We start from the raw sequence: 12,302 nt of genomic DNA on the forward strand, positions 1-12,302 counted from the left end.
CCTGTGGATAATACCAAGATTGGGTGTATAGTGGACAGTGAGGAAGACTATCGGAGCCTGCAATGGGATCTGGACCAGCTGAAAAATGGCAGATGGAATTTAATGCAGGCAAATGTGGAGTTTTGCACTTTGGTAGGACCAACCAGGGTAGGTCTTAGACAGTGAACAGTAGGGCAATAAGGAATGTGGTAGAATGAAGGAATCTTTGTCCAGCAGGTCCAGAATTTGTTGAAAGTGGCATCACTGGCTTTAGGCACATTAGCCTTCATAAAACAAAGTATTGAGTACAGGAGATGGGATGTTATGTTGAAGTATGTAACACATTGGCGAGGCCTAATTTAGATTATTGTGTGCAGTTTTGGTCACCTCCCTACAGGAAATATGTAAATGAGGTTGGAAGAGTATAGAGAAAATATACAATTCTACTGGGACTGGGGGACTAACATTGAATAGGTTAGGACTTTATTCCTTGGAAAGTAGAAGATTGAGAGGGGAGTTGATAGAGGTATTTAACATTATGAGGGGTATAAAGATCAGAAGATTGCAAGCATAATTGTTCCACTGAGGTTAGGTGGGACTAGAACTTGAGGTCATGGGTTAAGGGTGAAAGGTTAAGGGGAATGTTGGGGAAATCTTCACTCAGGATGGTGAGTGTGTGGAATGATCTGCCAGCGCAAGTGGTGGATACAATTTCAATTTCAACGTTTAAGATAAATTTGGAAAGGTACATGGTTAACAGGTGTGTAGATAGTTATGGGTGAATGGGACTAGACAGTTTAAATGGTCCAGCACGGACTAGTTGGGCCTAAGAGCCTTTTTCTGTGTAAAGGGCACAGTTTTAAGGTGCTTGGAAGTGGGTACAGAGGAGATGTTGGGTAAGTTTTTTATGCAGAGTGGTGAGTTTGTGGAATGTGCTGCCGGTGATGGGATGGAGGCGGATACGATAGGGTCTTTTAAAAGAGACTCCTGGATAGGTACATAGAGCTTATAAAAATAGAGGGCTATAGGTAACCCTTGGTAAATTCTAAAGTAAGTACATGTTCGGCAAGGAATTGTGGGCCAAAGGCCTGTATTGTGCTGTAGTTTTTCCATGTTCTATAACTTTCCTTTGTTGCTGCAGAGCTGGAATTTTCTTTTATATAATGTTAAAGTGCCATGCAGTTTTCAGGTTGTTTAAGAATTTCCCGCTCAGAGCAGTGCTTGGTCGGTGCAGGTGTAAAAAAAAAATTTGAGGGAACATTGAATGTCAAGGATTGTATTTTAACAAAAAAGAAATTATAGTTGCATGTACCAAAGGTAGCGCATTGGGAATTTTAATCTACGTGAAAACTAAGTAAATCAAAGTAACATAAGCAAAGTAGAGAATGTATTCCTGGAATGCATAAAGATGGGTTGAGAAACCAACAAGGGAGTGGTTTGTTTTCAATTTAGTATGATGCATCGGAAAGGGATAATTCAAAATGCTGTGCAGAGGATGACCATAAAATGCTTGAAATTTGCAGTTCAGGGGTGTTGCAGTCCAATCCAAACAAAGAATATTATAAAATGAAGTATTTGTTGGCAGTTCTTGATTGAGAAACACTTTAATGGTATGGCAGTAGTTGAGAAATAATGCACATTAATGTAATTTGCAACAAAATTATATTATTCAAGGCAGAAAGGTAAAATGGGTTCCAGTCATGCATTGCAGTATATTTTGCAGATTGTAGTAAATCTAAAGAAAAAGTTTATAAATTTGCCAGAAAAGCTGTAAGCCTGAGGATCAGGATGACTTTAGAATCCTATATAGGAAAACATGTCATGGAAAATTATCATGCAGGTGTAGCAAGCAATTAGGAAGGCAAATGATATGTTTATTAGAGTAAAGATGCTTTATTATTATACAGAATCTTGAAAGACAACATCTGGAGAATTGTAATTTTAGTCTGCTTACATAAAACGCAAAGTATTTATTTGCTTTTGTGACAGCATAGTAGTAAACCCAATTGAGATACTGAGAACACTGTTGTGAGGAAAGTTTGAAAAGGCTAGGCCTTGGTCCTCCACCGTTTACAAGAATATACATTATTGTTAAGGGTCTCATTGGGGGGGTGGGAAGATTTTCCCTTAGCACTAAAATGATAATGTCTTCACTTTATGAATAGTGAATTGTTGGAATTCTCTGCCACAGAGGTCTGTGGAAGCTCAGTTTTTAATTTCATTCAAAACTGAAATATTTTTAGATAATAGAAAACTAAGGGAAAAGGTCATAAGATGAGAAAATGGTGTTTAAATGGAATATCCGCGCAATCTTAATTGAATGGCAGTTATGCTCGAATGGCAATTTACACTCAATGGCCACTTTATTAGGTACACCTATACACCTACTCATTAATACAAATATCTAATTAGCCATGAGGCAGCAACTCAATACAAAAAAGCATGCTGACATGGTCAAGCGGTTAATTTATTGTTCAGACCAAACATCAGAATGGGGAAGAATGTGGCCCAAGTGACTTCGACCTTGGAATGATTGTTGGTACCAGATGCGGTGGTTTGAGTCTCTCAGAAACTGCTTGTCTCCTGGGATTTTCATACACAACAGTCTCTGGAGCTTACAGGGAATAGTGTGGAAAAACAAAACAATATATATCCAGCCAGCAGCTGTTCTGTGAGTGAAAATGGTCAGAGGAGAATGGACAAACTGGTTCAACTGACAGAAAAGCTGACATTGCAACGTTACAACAGTGATGTGCAGAAGTCAATTCCTGTGAGGCGGTGTGACACGGCAGCAGCGGCCTTTCAGACCTGGTGTTACTTTAACTTAATTTTCTATTTTAAGTTTGATAAACAATTTTCGATTACGGCACATGGATAACAGAGCGGCTATCAACCATCGCCAGATACTACTACAATACAGAGATCGCCCAAAAACAAACCTCCACAAAAATCTGCTGGCTGAATTATGCAACGTCGGCTTGCTGAGGGGAATGAGCCTACAATTCTCGGACTTGCCTGATTTTGGGAACCAGAGATGGAGATGGAGATGTCGAAAGCGATGTGCGAGGAAGCAGAAGCGAGGCAAATGGGCAGGGCAGGGGTGTGTGCCAAGCTAAAAGCAAACCCTAGCTGGCCAGCTCTTCTGTCCATTCTGCTGTCCAATGTCCGCTCCCTGGACAATAAAATGGACTCCATCCGACTCCAATGTAATGCTTGGCGGGAGTACAGAATTTGCTGCGCGTATGTCTTCACAGAGACATGGCTCACTGATGGGATTTTGGACGGTGACATCAGCTAGACGGGCTAGCTTTGTTTCGTTCGGACAGAGATACAGTTGTCTCCGGTCAGGTCCGCGGTGGCGGTGTCTGTGTTTATATCGATACGGAATGGTGTAAGAACTCTGTGCTAGTTTGCAGATACTGCACATTGTTAGTGGAGTTTGTGGCAGTTCGATGCAGACCATTTTATTTGCCAAGAGAATTCACCTCTGTCCTTAGATTTGGTGTCTACATTCCCCCCAGCGCTAATGCTAAGGAGGCGCTCTGTGAACTGTATGGGGCTTTTAGCAAACTGCAGAATGCACACCCTGATGGTCTGTTTATTGTCGCCAGTGATTTTAAACACACGAACCTTAAGTCAGTGCACCCCAAATTCCATCAGTATGTGGACTTTGCAACGAGGGGGGAGAACACATTGGACCTGGTTTACACAAACATTCCCGACGCGTACCGGGCAGAGCCCCGCCCCCACCTCAGATACTCAGACCACATCTCTGTTATGCTAATCCCAGCATACAGACCACTCATCAGGCGCTCTAGACCAGTTCAGAAGCAGGTGAAAACCTGGCCAGCAGGAGCCATCTCTGCTCTTCAAGACTGCTTTGAGCACACTGACTTGCACATGTTCAGGGAGGCTGCAACCGATGGCGACTCTACCAACTGAGAGGAGTACACAGCATTAGTGACCAGCTACATCAGCAAGTGCATTGATGATGTTACTCTGTCTAAGACCATCACTATATGTGCTAACCAGAAGCCATGGATGACCGCAGCGGTGCGTACGCTGCTGAGGTTCCGCGACTCCGCCTTCAGAGCAGGCGACAAGGCAACTTTAACAACAGCAAGGGCCAATCTGTCCCGAGCCATCAGGGGGGCAAAATGTGCACATGCCCAGCTAATCCACAGTTAATTCCAGGATGGCGGTGACACGCGGCACATGTGGAAGGGCATCCAGGGCATCACCAATTACAAGACAACGTCACCTGACTGTGCAGGTGATGCCTCCCTCCCAAATGCATTGAATAACTTCTACGCCCAGTTTGAGGTGGAAAATGACGTGGCAGCGAGGAAGTCCACCCCTACTGCGAATGACCAGGTGCTGTGTCTTTCCATGGCCGAAGTGAGAAGAACCCTGTGCAGGGTCAACCCACGGAAGGCTGTTGAACCAGACAACATCCCTGGTAGAGTGCTCAGAGGATGTGCAGACCAGCTAGCAGATGTTCTCACTGACATCTTCAACATCTCCCTGAGCAGCGCCACCATTCCAACATGCTTCAAGGCCACCACCATCGTCCCTGTGCCGAAGAAGTCTTTAGTGTCCTGCCTAAATGACTACCGTCCCGTTGCACTTACATCCATCATCATGAAGTGTTTCGAGAGGCTCATCATGAGGCACATCAAGACCCTGCTGCCCCCCTCACTGGACCCCCTGCAGTTTGCGTACCATCCCACCGTTCAACAGATGACGCCATTGCCACCACCCTCCACCTGGCCCTAACCCACCTGGACAAAAAAGACACATACGTTCGGATGCTGTTCATAGACTTTAGTTCAGCATTCAACACAATCATCCCTCAGAAACTGATTGGAAAGCTGAGCCTATTGGGCCTGAACACCTCTCTCTGCAACTGGATCCTAGACTTCCTGACTGGGAGATCTCAGTCAGTCCAGATCAGGAGCAGCATCTCCAACACCATCACACTGAGCACGGGGGCTCCCCAGGGTTTCGTGCTCAGTCCACTGCTGTTCACTCTGCTGACCCACGATTGTGCTGCAACACACAGCTCAAACCATATCATCAAGTTCGCTGATGACACCACCGTGGTGGGTCTCATCAGCAAGAATGACGAGTCAGCTTACAGAGAGGAGGTGCAGCGGGTAACAGACTGGTGCAGAGCCAACAACCTGTCTCTGAATGTGAACAAAACAAAAGAGATGGTTGTTGACTTCAGGAGGGCATGGAGCGACCACTCCCCACTGAACATCAACGGCTCCTCGGTAGAGATCGAAAAGAGCACCAAATTTCTTGTTGTTCACCTGACGGAGAATCTTACCTGGTCCATCAACACCAGCTCCATAGCACAGAAAGCCCAGCAGCGTCTCTGCTTTTTGCGAAGGCTGAGGAAAGTCCATCTCCCACCCCCCATCCTCATCACATTCTACAGGGGTTGTATTGAGAGCGTCCTGAGCAACTGCATCACTGCCTGGTTCAGAAATTGTACCATCTCGGATCGCAAGACCCTGCAGCGGATAGTGAGGTCAGCTGAGAAGATCATCGGGGTCTCTCTTCCTGCCATCACGGACATTTACACTACACGCTGCATCCACAAAGCAAACAGCATTATGAAGGGCCCCATGTACCCGTCATACAATCTCTTCTCCCTCCTGCCGTCTGGGAAAAGGCTCCAAAGCATTTGGACTCTTACGACCAGACTATATAACAGTTTCTTCCTGCAAGCTAACAGACTCCTCAATACCTGAAGCCTGGACTGACACTTTGCCCTACTGTCCTGTTTATTATTTATTGTAATGCCTGCACTGTTTTTGTGCACTTTATGCAGTCCAGTGTAGGTCTGTAGTCTAGTATAGCTTTCTCTGGTTTTTTTTTATTACGTAGTTCAGTCTAGTTTTTGTACTGTGTCATGTAAACCATGGTCCTGAAAAACGTTGACTCATTTTTACTATGCACGGTACCAGCAGTTATGGTTGAAATGACAATAAAAGTTGACTTGACTTGACACTAAACATGAAGTGGATGGGCTACAGCTGCAGAAGACCACGTGGGATTCCATTCCTGTATCTAATATGTGACCACTGAGTGTTTAATCTCATTAATGGTAACTATGAAACTTCCAAGTTATTTGATTGCTGGATATCTGCAAGCTTTTTGGGAAAAGAGGCAAAGTAGAGTTGAGAAGATCAGTTCTTCAAACAGGTGGGAAGAAAAGTTGCTCCATTATTTTTGAAGCTGTCCTTTTCTGTAAAATTTAACAGGCAGCAAGTGCAGTCATGCACTTCACTTTTTAGCATGGCAAAATATCCTTCTTAATCAAGGCTTGTATACTAGTTTCATCCAGAATTTCTCTAATGATAAATTTCCTGTTTTTTTTGTGTTGTATGATTTTATGGTTGTTTTTATTAATTCATTTGGTTTATTTTCAGTGAAATTGTGGTCCACAAACTTGGACAACTCTGTGGCGAGCATTGAAGCAAAGGCCAATGTTTGCTGTGTTAAGTTCAGCCCAACGTCTAGGTACCACTTGGCCTTTGGATGTGCAGGTAACATCCTCTGAAATGTCTGTTATCTATTACCTGGTGTGTAGTGTTTTCTTTTTGGAGAGATTGCATGAATTTAGAATTGTCCAGCTGTGTGGAGTAACACTTTCAAACTTCTAAAATATGTAACAAGATTGACATGCTACTACAGCTAATACTACAGATTTATTGCTACAGAATTTGGAACATTTTTGTTGCAGCACCCGTGCCCCCACCATTCTCTGTGTTGTATCAAGTGAACTTGAGCTGAAAATTTTCACAATCTCATTTGAGAGGCATTATATCCATATTAGCTGTAGCAGAGTTCAGCTAGTTCCTCTCTCTTTCTCTTCTCTGTGGTCCTGCAAGTCTATTTCCATCAACTATCATTTTGTTGAGAATGAATTAGAAGCCCTCCACTAGTCTGCAAGAATTACAGGAGGAGCTATGTAGTATAATCACTGAGAGATGTAAGAATAATTGGGATATTTTAAACTTCCTTAATATTTACTGGTCACTCATACTGTAAAGGGCTTGGACTGGAAGGAATGTGTTAAATCTATTCAAGAAAGCTAGTAGAGGGGAACAGCACTGGGCCTCCACTGAGGGAATGCATTAGTGACCACAATTCTATTAGTTTTAAGACCATAAGATAAAGGTGTAGAATTAGACCATTTGGCCTATCCAGTCTACACTACCATTTTGTCATGCCTGATCCACTTTTCCCCTCAGCCCCAATCTTCTGCACCCCCCCCTCCAATATCCCTTCATGCCCTGACTAATTGAGAATCTATCAACCTCTGCCTTAAATGTACATGAAGACAGCCTTCACAGCTGCCAGTGGCAAAGAATTCCACAGATTCACCACTCTCTAGCTAAAGAAATTCCTCATCTCTGTTCTAAAAGGACACCCCTCTATTTTGAGACTCTGTCCTCTGGTCTTAGACTTTCCCACCATAGGAAACATCCTTTCCGTGCCCACTCTATCAAGGCCTTTCACTGTTTGATAGGTTTCAATGAGGTCACCCCACATTCTTCTAAATTCCAGTGAATACAGGCCCAGAACTGCTCTTATGACAAACCATTTAATCCTGGAATCATTTTCATAACCCTCCTTTGAACTCTATCAAGTTACAGCACATCCTTTCCAAGATAAGGGGCCCAAAACTGCTCACAATGCTCCAAATCAGGTGTCACCAGTGCTTTATAAAGTCTCAACATTGCACTCTTGCCTTTATATTCTAGCCCTCTTGAAATAAATGCTAATATTGTGGCGGCTCATTTCCTAGCGTATGCGAACCGACTCACAATTAGATAGCCTACGGGGGTTTGCGAGCACAGAGCTTTGGAGCCTCTTCGCCATGGGGGGCCGGTTGACAGAGGCTTAAAAGTGAGGCTGAAGTTTTCGAATAAAGTTTTTCCTTCGACTGCAGTTACCGACTCCGTGTCGTAATTTTAGCGCTGTTTGTAGCACACCGCTACAATTGGTGACCCCGACGGTCCAAATGATTTTTGGACCAGAAATGACCGACGCCGCCTCTGTTCATGCGGTTTCGTTGACACTGCCGGGTTTCTGGACACAGCGCCCGGACCTATGGTTCCAGCAAGCCGAAGCCCAATTCCACGTTCGCCGGATCACCTCAGAAGACACCCGCTACTACTACGTGGTGGGCTCCCTCGACCAGGACACAGCTGCCCAGGTCGCGGAGTTCGTACAGTCGCCCCCGGCAGACGGCAAGTACACGGAATTCAAAGCCCTGCTCCTCAGGATTTTCGGACTCTCACGGCGCGAGCGGGCTGCCCGTTTACTGCACCTGGATGGCTTGGGCGACAGACCTCCATCGGCTTTAATGAACGAGATGTTGTCTCTGGCCGAGGGACACACAGGCCTCATGTTTGAGCAGGCATTCCTGGAGCAGCTGCCCGAGGACATACGCCTGCTGCTGTCCGACGCGGATTTCAGTGACCCCCGGAAGGTGGCAGCCCGGGCGGACTTGCTGTGGAACGCCAAAAAGGTGAGCGGGGCGTCCATCGCACAGATCACCCAGCCACGCTCCCGGCAGCAAACCAGTCCAGGCCCGGCCGCAGAGCCCACTAACCCCCGGCCCAATGACCACTGGTGCTTCTACCACCAGCGGTGGGGCGCAGAAGCCCGCCGTTGCCGCCCGCCCTGCAAGTTCCCGGGAAACGCCAGGGCCAGCCGCCGCTGATGGCTACGGCGGCTGGCCATCGGGATAGCCTCCTGTATGTGTGGGATAGCAGGTCGGGACGCCGCTTTTTGGTCGATACTGGGGCTGAGGTCAGCGTTTTACCTCCGACAAGTTACGACACTCGCAGCAGGGCACCGGGTCCCCCCCTGAGGGCCGTGAATGGCAGCACAGTAAGGACCTATGGCACCCGTCAGGTGCAGCTACAGTTCGGCCCCAGCCAGTTCACGTGGGACTTCACACTGGCCGCCGTAGCCCAACCGCTTCTGGGTGCGGATTTTTTGCGAGCTCACAGCCTGCTGGTTGACCTGCCCAGGAAGAGACTGGTACACGCCGAGACCTTTCAGACGTTCTCCCTGGGCGCGGCCCAGTTGCCAGCCCCTCACCTCGGCTCCATCACGCTGTCCGACAACGACTTCACCAGGGTCCTGGCGGAGTTCCCATCGGTTCTGGCACCGCAGTTCACAGCAGCCATGCCCAGGCACGGCGTACAGCACCACATCCCGACACAGGGACCACCCCTCCATGCCCGTGCTCGGCGGCTTCCCCCGGACAAGCTCCGACTGGCGAAGGAGGAGTTCCAGAGAATGGAGGATTTGGGGATCATCCGGCGGTCCGACAGCCCCTGGGCTTCCCCCCTGCACATGGTGCCCAAAGCGACGGGGGGCTGGAGACCGTGCGGCGACTACCGCAGGCTGAACGAGGCTACCACACCGGACCGCTACCCTGTGCCGCACATTCAGGACTTTGCGGCAAACCTGCACGGCGCCCGGATCTTCTCCAAGGTCGACCTTGTCCGAGGGTACCATCAAATCCCGATGCATCCTGACGACGTCCCCAAGACGGCTCTCATCACCCCGTTTGGCCTCTTCGAGTTCCTCCGCATGCCGTTCGGCCTGAAGAATGCCGCACAGACGTTCCAGCGGTTAATGGACGCGGTGGGACGGGACCTGGACTTCGAGTTCATCTATTTGGATGACATCCTCATAGCCAGCGGCAGTCGTCAGGAGCATCTGTCCCACCTCCGTCAACTCTGCGCCCGACTGAGTGAGTACGGTCTTACAATCAACCCTGCCAAATGCCAGTTCGGACTTGATACCATTGACTTCCTGGGCCACAGGATTACTAAAGACGGGGCAACCCCTCTGCCCGCTAAGGTAGATGCGGTCCGCCACTTCCCCCGACCCACCACGGTCAAAGGCCTTCAGGAATTCGTAGGTATGGTCAATTTCTACCGCCGCTTCCTCCCTTCAGCTGCCCGGATCATGCGCCCCCTGTTCGCCCTGATGTCGGGTCCGAGCAAGGACATTACCTGGGACGAGGAGTCCGCCGCCGCTTTCGTTCAAACGAAGGAAGCTTTGGCTGACGCCGCAATGCTAGTACATCCCAGAATGGACACCCCTACCGCCCTCACAGTGGACGCATCAAACACGGCAGTCGGTGGGGTGCTGGAGCAGCTCATCGCAGGTCGCTGGCAACCCCTGGCGTTTTTCAGCAAACACCTGCGGCCACCCGAGCTCAAGTACAGTGCTTTTGACCGGGAACTGTTGGCGCTCTACCTGGCAATCCGGCATTTCAGGTACTTCCTAGAAGGTCGGCCCTTCACCGCGTTCACGGACCACAAACCGCTTACCTTTGCGTTTACGAAAGCATCCGACCCCTGGTCATCCCGCCAGCAACGCCACCTGTCCTACATCTCTGAATACACAACGGATGTCCGGCACGTCTCGGGTAAGGACAATGTCGTGGCGGATGCGCTCTCTCGCCCTACCGTTCATGCCCTTTCCCAAGGGGTAGACTTTGAGGCACTGGCAGAGGCACAGCAGGTAGATGAGGAGATTCCGAGTTACAGGACTGCGGTCTCTGGTTTGCAGCTCCAGGACCTCCCCGTGGGCCCAGGTGAGAGGACCCTACTCTGTGACGTCGCCACCAACCAGCCCCGTCCGGTCGTCCCCGCAGCCTGGTGGCGACGTGTTTTCGACTCCATTCATAACTTGGCGCATCCCTCCATCCGGACAACTGTCCGGATGGTTTCCAGCAGGTTCGTTTGGCACGGACTCCGCAAACAGGTCAGTGAATGGGCCAGGACGTGCATGCACTGCCAGACGGCCAAGGTTCAGCGGCACACCAAAGCCCCACCGCAGCAGTTCCATCCCGCCCACCGGCGTTTCGACCACATTCATGTGGATATCGTGGGCCCCCTGCCAGTGTCGCGCGGAGCGCGTTACCTCCTGACTATCGTGGACCGGTTCACAAGATGGCCAGAGGCGGTCCCGCTCACCGACACCACCTCCGAATCTTGCGCCCGAGCCCTGATCGCCACCTGGATATCCCGCTTTGGTGTACCAGCCCACATTACCTCCGACAGAGGCGCCCAGTTCACCTCCAGCCTGTGGTCAGCTATGGCCAGCCTTTTGGGGACTCAGCTGCACCACACCACTGCCTACCACCCACAGTCGAACGGGCTAGTGGAGCGTTTCCACCGTCACCTGAAGTCGGCCCTCATGGCCCGCCTGCGAGGAGCCAACTGGGCGGACGAGCTTCCCTGGGTCCTTCTCGGCATCCGCACAGCGCCCAAGGACGACCTGCACGCCTCGTCGGCCGAGTTGGTATACGGCACGCCCCTGGCCGTCCCCGGGGAGTTCCTACCAGCCCCGAGGGGGCAAGAGGAAGAACCCGCTGCAGTCCTGGGCAGACTTCGCGAGAAGCTCGGTAACCTGGCCCCCATACCCACTTCACAGCATGGGCGGCACCCGACCTGCGTACCCAAAGACCTACGGAACTGTAAGTTTGTGTTTGTACGAAGGGGCGGGCATCGGCCACCGCTGCAGCGGCCATACGAGGGGCCGTTTACGGTGCTCCGGAACAACGGGTCCACGTTCGTGCTGGACGTTGGGGGGAAGGAGGAGGTTTTCACGGTGGACCGCCTCAAGCCGGCCCATGTGGACCTGGCGCAACCGGCCGAGTTTCCGGCGCAGAGGCGCAGAGGCCGACCTCCCAAGCAGGTTCTGGCCCAGGCTGTGGACATTGGGGGGTGTATCGCCGGTTCTGGGGGGGGGTTATGTGGCGGCTCATTTCCTAGCGTATGCGAACCGACTCACAATTAGATAGCCTACGGGGGTTTGCGAGCACAGAGCTTTGGAGCCTCTTCGCCATGGGGGGCCGGTTGACAGAGGCTTAAAAGTGAGGCTGAAGTTTTCGAATAAAGTTTTTCCTTCGACTGCAGTTACCGACTCCGTGTCGTAATTTTAGCGCTGTTTGTAGCACACCGCTACAATATTGTATTTGCCTTCCTCACCGCAGGCTCAACCTGCAAATTAACTTTAGGGAATCCTGTACAAGGACTCCCAAGTCTCTTTGCACCTCAAATCTTTGTATTTTTTCTCCATTAAGAAAATAGTCAACTTTCATTTCTTCCACCAAAGTGCTTGACTTCCCGACTCTGTATTCCATCTGCTGCTTCTTTGCCCGTTCTTTTTGTCTAAGTCCTTCAGTAGCCTCATTTCCTCAAAACTACTTGCCCCTCCATCTATCTTCGTAACGTCTGCAAACTTTGTAACAAGGCCATCATTTCCCTCATCCA

At 49.5% G+C, this 12,302-nt stretch overlaps 1 protein-coding gene across 4 annotated transcripts in view; it reads left to right on the forward strand.

The window, feature by feature from the left end:
* The window catches only part of cop1 (COP1 E3 ubiquitin ligase), a 167,585-nt gene that overhangs the window by 126,526 nt on the left and 28,757 nt on the right, over nucleotides 1-12,302 (forward strand). For all 4 annotated transcript variants that reach the window (XM_059984959.1, XM_059984960.1, XM_059984961.1 and 1 more), the window contains one exon: nucleotides 6,420-6,536. In XM_059984959.1, the coding sequence (XP_059840942.1) occupies nucleotides 6,420-6,536 (117 nt within the window). The remainder of the gene's footprint in view (nucleotides 1-6,419; nucleotides 6,537-12,302) is intronic.

The sequence above is a fragment of the Hypanus sabinus genome, chromosome 11 (genome assembly GCF_030144855.1).
Source record: "Hypanus sabinus isolate sHypSab1 chromosome 11, sHypSab1.hap1, whole genome shotgun sequence".
NCBI lineage: Eukaryota > Metazoa > Chordata > Chondrichthyes > Myliobatiformes > Dasyatidae > Hypanus > Hypanus sabinus.